The sequence below is a fragment of the Mugil cephalus genome, chromosome 23 (assembly GCF_022458985.1).
Source record: "Mugil cephalus isolate CIBA_MC_2020 chromosome 23, CIBA_Mcephalus_1.1, whole genome shotgun sequence".
Classification (NCBI taxonomy): Eukaryota; Metazoa; Chordata; class Actinopteri; order Mugiliformes; family Mugilidae; genus Mugil; species Mugil cephalus.
In genome coordinates, this window is record NC_061792.1 from 7,917,154 (window position 1) to 7,928,608 (window position 11,455).

General features: G+C 48.4%; 1 protein-coding gene across 3 annotated transcripts in view; it reads left to right on the forward strand.

Annotated features, from left to right (window-relative positions):
* The window catches only part of LOC125001178 (rho GTPase-activating protein 6-like), a 69,837-nt gene extending 58,583 nt beyond the window's left edge, over positions 1-11,254 (forward strand). For all 3 annotated transcript variants that reach the window (XM_047577088.1, XM_047577089.1, XM_047577090.1), the window contains exons 4-14: positions 1,201-1,349; positions 1,450-1,578; positions 1,682-1,877; positions 1,979-2,034; positions 3,491-3,641; positions 3,728-3,876; positions 5,865-6,044; positions 6,953-7,044; positions 7,118-7,368; positions 7,466-7,537; positions 8,270-11,254. In XM_047577088.1, the coding sequence (XP_047433044.1) occupies positions 1,201-1,349; positions 1,450-1,578; positions 1,682-1,877; positions 1,979-2,034; positions 3,491-3,641; positions 3,728-3,876; positions 5,865-6,044; positions 6,953-7,044; positions 7,118-7,368; positions 7,466-7,537; positions 8,270-8,853 (2,009 nt within the window). In that variant the 3' untranslated portion in view covers positions 8,854-11,254. The remainder of the gene's footprint in view (positions 1-1,200; positions 1,350-1,449; positions 1,579-1,681; positions 1,878-1,978; positions 2,035-3,490; positions 3,642-3,727; positions 3,877-5,864; positions 6,045-6,952; positions 7,045-7,117; positions 7,369-7,465; positions 7,538-8,269) is intronic.
* Positions 11,255-11,455: the final 201 nt, after the last annotated feature.

Sequence of the window (11,455 nt, forward strand, 5' to 3'; positions counted from 1 at the left end):
CCGGCCAAACTGTAATTTCAAATATAGTTTAATAGCTGTGATAACATGCTTCGAGTGCGAGGGTTTTTACCTCAGAGAATATCAAACAACTTGTCAGTCAAAGCAAAGCTTTGCTAATTGGTCTCAAATACTTCTTGGCACTTTCACTGTGTTGCTCTGGGACGGTGGAAGTGAACTCCACCCATCTGTACACAACTTTCCTGAGGCTGTGAAATGATTGAGTGGAGACATCCAGTTGATTTAAACACACTACATGAACAGGAACAGGGTTGAAAACCAAGGCTGCCGTTCCTAAGACACTGTAGGCCTGGAAAATGTAGATTTATGAAAATCCGACACGATTTGATAAATGTGGTTTGGCTGTTGATGCTCTGTGAAAGGGTTTACACTGGCAAAGCCCTGTACATTAAGCAAATCAGATTGCGTATATACTCACATCTGTGTGTGTGGGTTATGTAAGCCCCGTTGCGAGGCTGCAGAGCAAATTCGTTGTGTCACAGCGTTAGTGGTCATGTTGTTCACAAACCACAGCCCTACACTTGTGGTTGTGGAATGCATTTTGATGTCTCTCTCCGTCTTCCTATGCCTGTTCCTTTACACTACACACTACACTGCACATCTGGACAGTTTTTTGCTTCTGCTCTTGGCTCTGTCTTCGGGATTGTGTACGACGGACTGTAAAGGCCTCGACGGCCCGGCGTGACATCATTCTGCTCCAAACGTGAGCCTTGCGCAAAATCACCCAAGCAATACACCCATTGGCGGTGCAACGCCAATTTTCATTTTCAAGTTAATTATCGTGGCTTAGCCTGTTGCTTTTTCTGCCTGGAGTACGTCTCCGGCCAAAAAAAACCTCCGTTACAGCCTTTCCCCCGCTTTAGAATTAGGGAAAACGGAATAAAAGAATACGGGCTAGATGTTATTTAGTGTTGAACAGCTTCTAAAAATGAGCCTGCTTGGGGAACATGACATTGCTTGCGGCTGAGAGTAATCCCAGTTGTTATTTTGGTCAAAGGCTCTAGAATTAGTGGGCTGTCGTAGCAGGACTCATGCTGGCATTCTCTCTGTGATGTCTTATTTTGGAAAACAGATGTAGCAGTTAAGTACAGTTTCAACATGCTTTTATTGAATGTGTTGCAACAGGGTTTAATTGGGGATTAGTCCGCTGCTTGAAAAGTTCAATTCCCTCTGTCTTCACAGAGTGCATACCCCAGGCCTTCAGCATACCCCTCTCCCAGGTCATCACCAACGACAGAGCACACAGGCAGCGTCAGGATGGCTATCGCCAAGACCCGCCGCAGAGGGAGGAGCACAAAGACTCCTCCGACCTCGTCTCGTCCATTTTGCAGGTCAGTCAACCTGCTCTTCGGTTCACAGAAACGCTTTTTCCAGTTTGAGGAATGCGTGAAGAAAAAGCCAAATCAAATTCTCGGGTCATGTGTCCCGCAGTTTGCCACCAAGCGTCCGTCCAACAAGGAGTTATCCAGCAGCAACTCCTCCCTGAGCTCCACATCAGAGACGGCCAACGAGTCGACGTCACCCAACACCCCCGAGGCTGCTCCGCGAGCTCGCCGAAGGGTGAGCGATTAAAATTCTTCCCTCCCTGACAGATTTTTTTATTTTTTTTTCATGCCTTAATTGAGCCCATTTCGTTTCAACCAAATGCATGATTACCCTCCAGGGAGGCATGTCTGTGGACTCCATCACAGACCTAGATGACAACCAGTCCCGCCTGCTCGAGGCGCTGCAGCTCTCCCTGCCGGCCGAGACGCCGAGCAAAAAGGAGAAGCACAGGGACAAAAGGCTGAGCCTCAATCCCATTTACCGCCAGGTGCCCAGGGTGGTCGACAGCTGTTGTCAGCACATCGAAAAAAACGGTGGGCACCTATTTAACTGCTGTGACCATCATACCCCCACCTCCATCTCTACTCTGTTAGTAATACTTGAATGATTGAGGTTGATTCTCTTTTCCACTCAGGTTTGCAGACTGTGGGGATCTTTCGAGTGGGAAGCTCCAAGAAGAGAGTCCGACAAGTGGGTATTCTTCAGTTTTCCTGGTTTTGCCAAAGATGCTGTGTCATTTCATGCAAAATAACCCATAGTTGCGCAATGTGATCCCACTTATACGAACTAAACCATCGGTTGAACCTCCAGCCTCATTTTCCACAGAAAGTCAAATGCAATATGTTCTTCACACCAGCAAATGAAACCCGGTTGTGCGAGGGCCAACACATTGCACCAAAATGTGCTCAAATCCTTCTCCTGTTGCATCCTATTAATCCTCGCAAATACGCACTAAAAGTGCCTTAAAAATTCTCACATCCAACAGAGCTGGACCTGACGTCGAATTTGTTATTCAAGCAAATGTTATTCTCCTGACTCCTACACCTTTCATTATTTGTCACCTCTGACTGCAGTAAAATGGGTGAACGTGGATTAATGGAGCAATCAGTGTGGGCGGTGTGTTTGCACAATCTTAAGCTGAATTTGCAGTAGGTGGATTGAATAGGAGATCACTGGTTCGGCAACCGCCACAGAGCTCTCTGACGTTCAGGTCTGGATAAAAAAAAACACTTGAACACAATGAAATGAAATTTAAAATGCACACATAACACGGGATTCAGTTGAATCAGATCTTATCCTTTCGGCTTATTATAACACAGGAGCAGACTTAGATCAGCTCAACCTCTGAGCTGTCATTCTCTCTTGTGTTTTCCCCTCCTTCACCGGCCTGAAGGTGAATTCCGTCACGCTCCGCTTCGCCTCGACGCCGACGGCATGACTCATCTCCCTCAGCCCCGATCGATAAATTACAGCTGCCGCCTGGTCGCGGTGAAAGATAATCTCGCCTCGATCCGTTCCATTTAACACATCGATCTGTTGTGTCCTCTCAATAAACACAGCGTTGTCCGGCTGACTGAACATTTAAAGGACGGGAGGCAATCGGTAATTATTTTCTTTAGATTCACACTTGGGTTTGACTCTTAATAATCCGCGCCCATCGTGAAATGCTCCACAAGAGGGGCCACTCTAGATGTGTGCGTGTTTATAAGACCCCGTCTTTATTATACACTCACTAAATGAAATGGTTTGTATTCACACATCTGTATAATATGTATGACAAGTGGGAGTCTCATTGTGTTGATACTATCCAGTGTCAGCATTTATACACTTGCCATATGGCGAAATGTATTTACTGGGCAGATAATGTGAGGACTACTACATAAGTGAATATGCAGATGTGTATCTGTCTTTATGGCCGAGAATAGGCTTTGTAATTCCCTGGAAGTCGCCCAAAGGTGAGATGTCAAAGATTACAATCCTGGTAAAACTAGTCTGAACAGCTCCCAGGTCAATTGGAGGGCCAACAGGAAGTGTGCGCGCATGCTTGTGTGCACAACATGGAATATAATGTCTATTGTCATGTGAAAAGGATGTTTTTGAACCCCCCCCTCCTCTTCCTCCCTTTCTCCCTTGCCGCCTCCTTCAGCTGCGCGAGGAGTTCGACCGCGGCGTCGACGTCCAGCTGGACGAGGAGCACAGCGTCCACGACGTGGCCGCCCTCCTGAAAGAGTTCCTCAGGGACATGCCGGACCCCCTTCTAACCAAGGAGCTGTACACGGCTTTCATCAACACCACATGTGAGTGCCGTCCCCCCCCCTGCCCGCTTAACCCCTCGACTCCCTCGTCTTGTCCTTTTCCTCACCTCTCTGATCCGCGTCCGCAGTGCTGGACACGGACGAGCAGCAGAGTGTCACTCAGCTTCTGGTCTACCTGCTCCCGGCGTGCAACAGCGACACCCTTCACCGCCTCCTGGAGTTCCTGTCCACCGTGGCCGCCCACGCCAACGACCAGCATGACAAAGAAGGACAGGAGGTGAGCGCCAAGCCGTGTCCAACGAGCCGTCCAAATGTAGTCGCTCTGAGTCCCGTGTAAGCAGCGACTGCGACATCCATAACAAACCCTCAAAGACAGGGCTGGCATTCAGTTCTTGGACCACTATTAGCTTTACAATGTACGAGGAAGGCACAGCCCTAGGTGCCAGAAAACACCTCATCTTAGGGGATGTGCGATAAATATTTTTCCATCTTCCTTAAGAACCAGGAGCACAATGGGGGTATTCAAAATATTTTCTGGTGCTGCTCCGAGTGATCGCAATCTAAAACTAATTCTTCAGGGATATAATCAAACTGTGAGTCAGCCCTGGCAGACAATAGCTTAGGTGTTACTAAAGAGCAGACAGTGGAAGCCAGAGCCTTCCTTCAGGGAGATTTATAATGGATCACTATCATGGTTTGTTCTGAGCCTCTTAGGGAATCTTTGTGCCACAACACACAATGATATATTAGACAGCCACTTAAGGCTCCAGGAAGGTGGTGCTAAGTAGAGCTTTGGAAACTTATTCACGTCCGCGTTGGTGCTGTCCTTGGTTCTTTAGCCCTGTCCTGAAAAAGACGGGACCAAGGGGCGTCTTTGAAGCAGAGCGAAACAGAGCGCTACCGAGTGAAACCGTGTTTTAGTTTGCGTTCTTTGTGGTGAACTCTGCCGTGTTTGTCCCCCCACCTCCTCCAACTCCCAGTTCCACGCCGACCTTTCGGCCAATTTGATCCGCGCGTTGCGATATCACCCGGGGGGGGGGGGCTGTTGGCTCGCCGGCGGAGCGCGCAAGCACGGCTCCCGCGCTGGACCGAGCGCTCGCAATTCTTCACCTCGCGGAGACGGAGAGCTACACAAATAGACGCCCGTGACAAATTGGATGTTTTGGTGCGTAAAATGTTTTTCTGAGTTCACCGTGGAAGAATTTGCCAGGTTCTTGACGTCAACCCGGTCCGGCACCAAAGACTATTGCCCAACTTCGCGAAAGCTGCGGTGGACCGTGAGTGAGGAAAGCAGCTTTTTCTGCATTGAGGTTTCAAAATCTGGATGTCAGGTGTCTGCATGGTTTGTTCTGCAAGAACATAAATATATTATAAAAGTAGAGAGAGAGTTTATTTTGTATGAGAAGCAGAGACCGTTTTTGGCATGTGCCTGCACAGATGGAAGATGGTGTGTTTCTCCCTTCTCAGCAGTATCTGTGGCTGAGACTCTGACAGGAAGTCCGATGCTTTCACACTTCTTGGCCGGGACAACGCGTCAGTACTTCTTGGCCGCCTCGTTGCTTCAATCTCCCCTTTGGGACGGGGAGTGGAAAGGGAGGAAACTGGGCTAGAGGCTGAAAATGAATTTACAGCCGCGAGCCTTCTCCAAGCTTTGGAGGGATTGTAATTTTAGATGCTAACTGTGTCACAGGCTCATCACCCGGAACCGTCGGGAACGGAGGCAGCTGTCGTTGCGCTCCGGCGCGTCTCGCCGTTCGCAGGAACCCGCGACGGCCATGCTGCGGGGGGGGGGGGGCTGGGAGCGCGATAAGAAGTGGAGAAGTTGGACGGGAGACGGGGGAAAGTTGAACGGATGGATGGGAACTGGAGGAGAAAGGAGAGAGGGGGGACGGGAGGGGAGGGGAGGGGAAGAAGCGACTCGAAAAGCTCCGGAGCAATCGCAGAAACAAAGTGATATCATTTCATCACTTGTCATGTTTCTTATTAAAGCTTGACTCAAAGGGAGGAAAATGGTTCCTGATGGCGCTTTGCAAAACATATGCGTCAGTGGTGCTGTTTTCTTCTCCCGCTTTGGAGTAAACCTTCATAAATCATAAATATTTGACCACTGTCTAACCAGCTACAGTTGTGCTTGGGGACCATTATGAATACTATACTTAGCACCAGAGACTTAGCGTCGTCGTAGCAGAGCAGGTTGATGCCTGTTCCAAAAACCCGGCATTCTCGTGATTTAAAACTGACGTTGTGTCTGCGTCTCGATTCCAGATCACGGGGAACAAGATGACATCTTTAAACCTCGCCACCATCTTCGGGCCCAACCTGCTCCACAAGCAGAAGAACTCCGACAAGGAGTTCAGCGTCCAGAGCTCGGCCAGGGCCGAGGAGAGCACGGCCGTCATCGCCGTTCTGCAGCGGATGATCGCCAGCTACCAGACGCTCTTCATGGTCAGGCTTTCATCCTTCCCTCTCCGCTCCGCACAGCCTCACATTCACTCATGCACGCTTTCCCACTTTGCATTCCAGCGCAGGCTTAAAGTAAGACAATCCTCCCCGGGCTTAGCAGACAATGGTTGCGTCTTAGATAATAATAACAGAGCCTCGCTCGGTTTAGTAGCGAGAAACAGAGAAAAAGGTGAGAGATGGACGAGGAGCGTTCCCCCTCAGAAGATCTCCCACTGCAGAGTAAAAGCCAGTTCGCTGACAATAACATCCAGAACTTTTCATCCAGATACTTGAGCTTGTTCTTTTCCAAAATAAAAACAGAACATTCGAGCGTGAAATCCTTTATGCGCTGTCAAGAGGGGGTCACGCTTTTGCACAGATTACAGTCGTCAGTCGCTTTTGTTCTTTCCCCGTCCTTCAGACAGGCAGACAAGCGGCTCGGGTCGTTTCAGGTCCGAAACTTTAAACCGCGATGTTTTGCAATCTGCCACCGCCGTTCCCCCCGGAGGCTCGCATTCCTGCCGTAAGCCAACGAAGAGCCATTAATCGCGTACAATGAATCGAGGCCGACCCGCTCGGCGTCACGGAGCAGGAACACATTTGTTCGCGGCTCGTGTTCTGCGAACGACACCTGGAAAGCTGTTTCGCAACCTGCTTACGTCAGAGTTTGTCGGAGGTCTGGCAACATCCGAGCAAGGAAATCGTCCCTCGGAGTGTTTTTGGAAGGTGTTCATGTCGGACGATACGTAAAATCCTGCTAATTTGAGGATCGGATGACTGTGAGGTATCTCGATGGAATTAGGAAAACAAAGAAATGCTAATGGCGAGCCATGTTTTCATGCTGCAGGCCTTTGTAATTTAGATATTTGTGGATTTTAGGTTAATTTCCATTTGTCCACTTGTTGTTGCAGGTGCCTCCCGACCTGCAAAACGAGGTGTTGATGAGCCTCCTGGAGACTGATCCAGACGTCGTCGACTACCTTCTGAGGAGAAAGGCCTCGCAGTGAGTGTGACACAATCAAACAGCATTCAGCCTTCCGTTTTCCACCCTTTTCACCTCAATGCCTTCGCCGCAGGAGCCCCGACCTGCTGCAGCCCGAGGAGCCCTTCACCCTGAGCGAGCGCCGCTCCTCCAGCGACTCCAACAAGGTGTCCAGCGGCGAGCTGTCGCCGTACGACAACAACTCCCCGGTCCTGAGCGAGCGCCGGGGGGAGGCGGGCAGCCCCGGCAGCGAGCAGCTCTTCCGCGTCCCGGAGCGGTACTCCCTGGCGGGGCAGGTGGCCGGCTGGGGCAGGGAGTCCGGCGCCGACACGTGGGGCTCTAAAGGTGAGCCGCACGGCGCCTCGCAACGACCTGCACTGACGATTAGAGTCGCAAATGTGCGGTGAAGGCGGGAATTTGACGGCTCTTCTGCTTCTTTCAGAGGAGCATGCTAACATTTGGGGCACGTGGCACACTACTCTGAAACCAGCACTCAAGAACCAAACATACACAGGTGAATGACATTAAATAATCCCAGACACAGAGCCTTTGTGCAGACTTGTGACTAAAATTCTCTCGATGCGCATCACGTACGAGCCAGATTCGCTCATCTTTTGCCGCGGGCGGATATAGGCACTCCACTAAAGCGGCCACTTGCGTACAAACACACCGTATCCACCAAAACATAGATACAGCGTATAAAAACAACAGCGATTCGGCTGAGTGTGTCGCATCTTAGAGGATGGGAGGAATTGCGTGGGCTCCGGGCCTCTCAAGGCCACGCCGACTTCCTCAAACAAATCTGAACGGCAGCCGCAGCCCTGCAGAACTTCCGTTTCGTCTCACCTTATTTCTAAGGTTCTAGGCGCGCGCGCAAATTCCATCTCATGCGTGGGAAAAGGCGCACACGTGCGTATTGTGAGCACATCTTGTTTATACATCTGTCCCCCGGCGTTGGAAATAAACTGTCCGAGAGGACTGTCTTTAAACTCCCTGCACCCTCTGCGGTTTTCATTGGTGGTCATCAGAATAAACACGGCTTTATTCTTCCATCAGCTGCAAAACTCAGCAGCACTTTCATCCAGGAATGAGCAGCTGCTCTGGTTCAGTTGTGGTGCATCGCTGAAGAAAAGTAGTAATTCTTTGTAGATTAAATTACGTTCATTAGGAATTATCTTCTCCTTAAAAAAAAAAAAATGTGTCTCACTTCTAATAGTGTTTAATTCCACTGATGCTCTGTTTGTAGGTTCCCATGGCAACATGTCGGAGGGAAGCTCCCGCAGCTCGCAGGAAGGACTCGACGGGCTCCATGGCGACGGCAGGCAGCAGACGACGGTACTACGGAGCCAGACGGCGCCCGGCGTCCCCGAGTGCAGGCCCCACCCGCCGGTCACCAGGGTGTGCACGGGCCCCCGCGCCGAGACGGGGCGGCCGCGCCTGCAGCTCAACATCCACCCCTCGGCCAACTCGCACCCGAACAGCGCGCCGGTCCTCCAGCGGGCGAGCAGGGTCAACGCCACATCTCAAGGCGGGCCGGGCACGTGCGAGGGCAGCGCGCCGCCGCCGCCGCCGCTCCGCGACAGCCGCTCCCCGCCGCCTTACAACGCCCACCACCGGCTGGCCGGCTCGCAGAGCTCCCCCCAGCTGGCCCAGCAGCGCCCCCTGCAGCACGGGAGGCCGGGGCCGGCGCAGAGCAACTCGACAACGACGACGGAGGCTCAACTGGGGCCGCAGAGCCCGGAGTGGCAGGACTGGCAGAGGGAGCGGTGGCAGATCTGGCAGCTGCTGTCCTCGGACAATGCCGACACACTGCCCGAAACGCTGGTGTGATGACAGACCGACGTCCTGATCAAACCCCTCCCGTGACAATCTTTTCTCCTGGCTTGCCAACCCACGGATTTCCCCCCTTCCCCCATGAACGTCCTCCTGCATCTTAGCGCCACGGCGTTGTTGTTGTTTACGTGTGCAGCTGCTGCCTCCTCCAGACTTTTACATCCAAGAGCCACTAGTATTTCCTGATTTTTGTACGGATGTTAAAGTTGCTCCTTTTCTTTTTCTTTTTTCTCTTCCCCTCCTCCCACAATGACACCTTGAGTTATAGGAGCATTAAAGAAAAATGCCCACCAGAAATACCTCAAAAATGATCCTTTCAATTTTTATTTTTATTTTCTTCGTATCTCGATGAGGCAGCGTGAGGAAAACTCTCTTCCTGTCCGTCATCCTTACTTCTCTCCTCCACCACAACGACACTAAGATGTACGCGTTAGTAACTGCTGCTAAATGTAGACGTTTCGTCTCAATGTAATTCATCTTTCTAAAAAAAAAAAGATCAAATATTGAAATACTTTTCTATGTCAGATAACGTTTGACTGTGTATATATATATATATGTGCATACGCAACTTGTCGACACACATGCATAAACGATATATATGTACATTGATGTGTAAAGTATAAAATTAATTTGCCTAAAAAGTATCTACCTAAAAGTAAGTCAGCCCCCTGAGTGGCAGCCGAGGTGACGTCGGGCTGCTGTTCTTTTAATACTGAATGTAAAATGCTTCACTTACGGAAAAAAACAACGCTTAGACCTAACTATAAAGCACTCGGCTGTAAGTTTTCTTGTACTTCATGTGCTAACGCCACCTGCTGCACTGCAGGAACAATGTGCCAAAGGTTTTTTTTTATTTTTTTTTGCCATACAGTTGTGTATATTTAATCCAGTTGTTCATTTCTGAACACAAATACATGATAGGAGCTAGGACATTGGCAAAATTTCAGCATAGGAGCAGGGGAATTACCAGTTATTTGCAAGAAAACCCTTTTAGCCCCCTAGTGATAAATATCCACACTGTTGTTAACGGTCAGTTAAAGTGTATCGATTCAAAATGGGTCATGAGAGAGCGTTAAAATAGGGGTTGTATGGGGCATTTATCCGCAGTCTGTCGTTAACTGACCATTAAAACTCTCCTCAGACCAGACTCCACTGACAAAAACTGCGATTTAACCTCAAAGAGCGTGGGAGCTGGAGGTCTAACACTGCCTCAACCGGTTAGTTTGTGTGTGTCATGTTGTGTGACTTCAGTGTGTTTACATACTTTGGATGCGAGTTAAGTCACACCGGGACCAGCAGCTCTTATATAATAGTGATACACTGACTCATGCACCCCACTTACAGATAACTGGATACACGGCGACAGTATTAAGTTCAGATAATTCTGCTTTTTAAATCATCTGAAAATTGAATCTGGAGAACAACGTTATATATGGATACATTTCCACAGATTGTGAAAAAAAAAGAAAAAGAAAAAAGTATTATTTGAATAATTATTTGGTTCTAAATTTGGTATATCACTTTAAATAGTATTAGAAACCAGGCATGTTGCTCAAATCATGTCTAGATCAGAACCTATAATAAAAAATAATAAAATAAAACTTATTTTATTTTTCTAAAAATGCTTAAAAACAAAAAAATGAACTTTTTTTTAAAGAAATGCATTCACTGTTGTTGGTGAAAACGAACCTTTTATGTATTAGTCACATGAAATATCTCCACCCACGACCAACCTGTCCGACTCCTCTCAAATGTCACGTGAGTATTTGCAGGCAAATATTTCCTCTTTTATTATTTTTTATTTTTTGTTGTTCCTCTCTCCAAGCTTCTGCATCAAACCTACCAGTCTTTGCAGAATCAGAATGGTCACGGCGCCATCTATTGCCAGGACGTGCGCAGCTGCATGTCTCTGCTCCCCCTCCTCAACAGGTTCCACAGGAATTCACCTGCGCTCGGTTTAGAGTCAAAGCTTGTGATTTTGAGCACCTTTTTTTTTGTTTTTTTTTTTGTTTTTTTGTGAAAACGTGTTCTTAAGAGTTTCCGTGCATTGCTCAAGGTTCATGTTTTGTGTTTTTTTTTTTGTATGACTGTTTTATGTTGCGTGTTGTTATATATAAATTCAATATAGCATTTTTTTTTCCAAAAAAAAAAAAAAAAAAAAGTAATCCTCAAGGTCCTGGCTTTCCCCAAATCAAAATGTTGATGTTTGTCTTGTTGATGTCACTATGAAACTTACTGCTATGGTGTTTTTCTTTTCTTTTCTTTTCTTTTCTTTTCTTTTTTTTCATATTTTGGTGGGGTTTACTGGGTCCAAGATGTAAAGGAATGTCTGGTAAATGCTTTTGTACTGCGTGTCATCATCAATATGCTACAATGGAATTAAATATGATAAAGTTTACAACTGGTGGTGGAGTCAGTGCTGTGGTCTGAATGCTGGCGCTCTCTGCTGCCACCTAATGGCAGGGTGGCCAAACTGATGCCACCGAGGACATAAAGCAGTGGGACAGATTCATTTCCTACCAGGTTTTAATACGTTCCCGCCATGCCTCTTCATTTCTTTATCCACCGAGCAGCATTCGGCCTGTGCAAACCTTCAAAG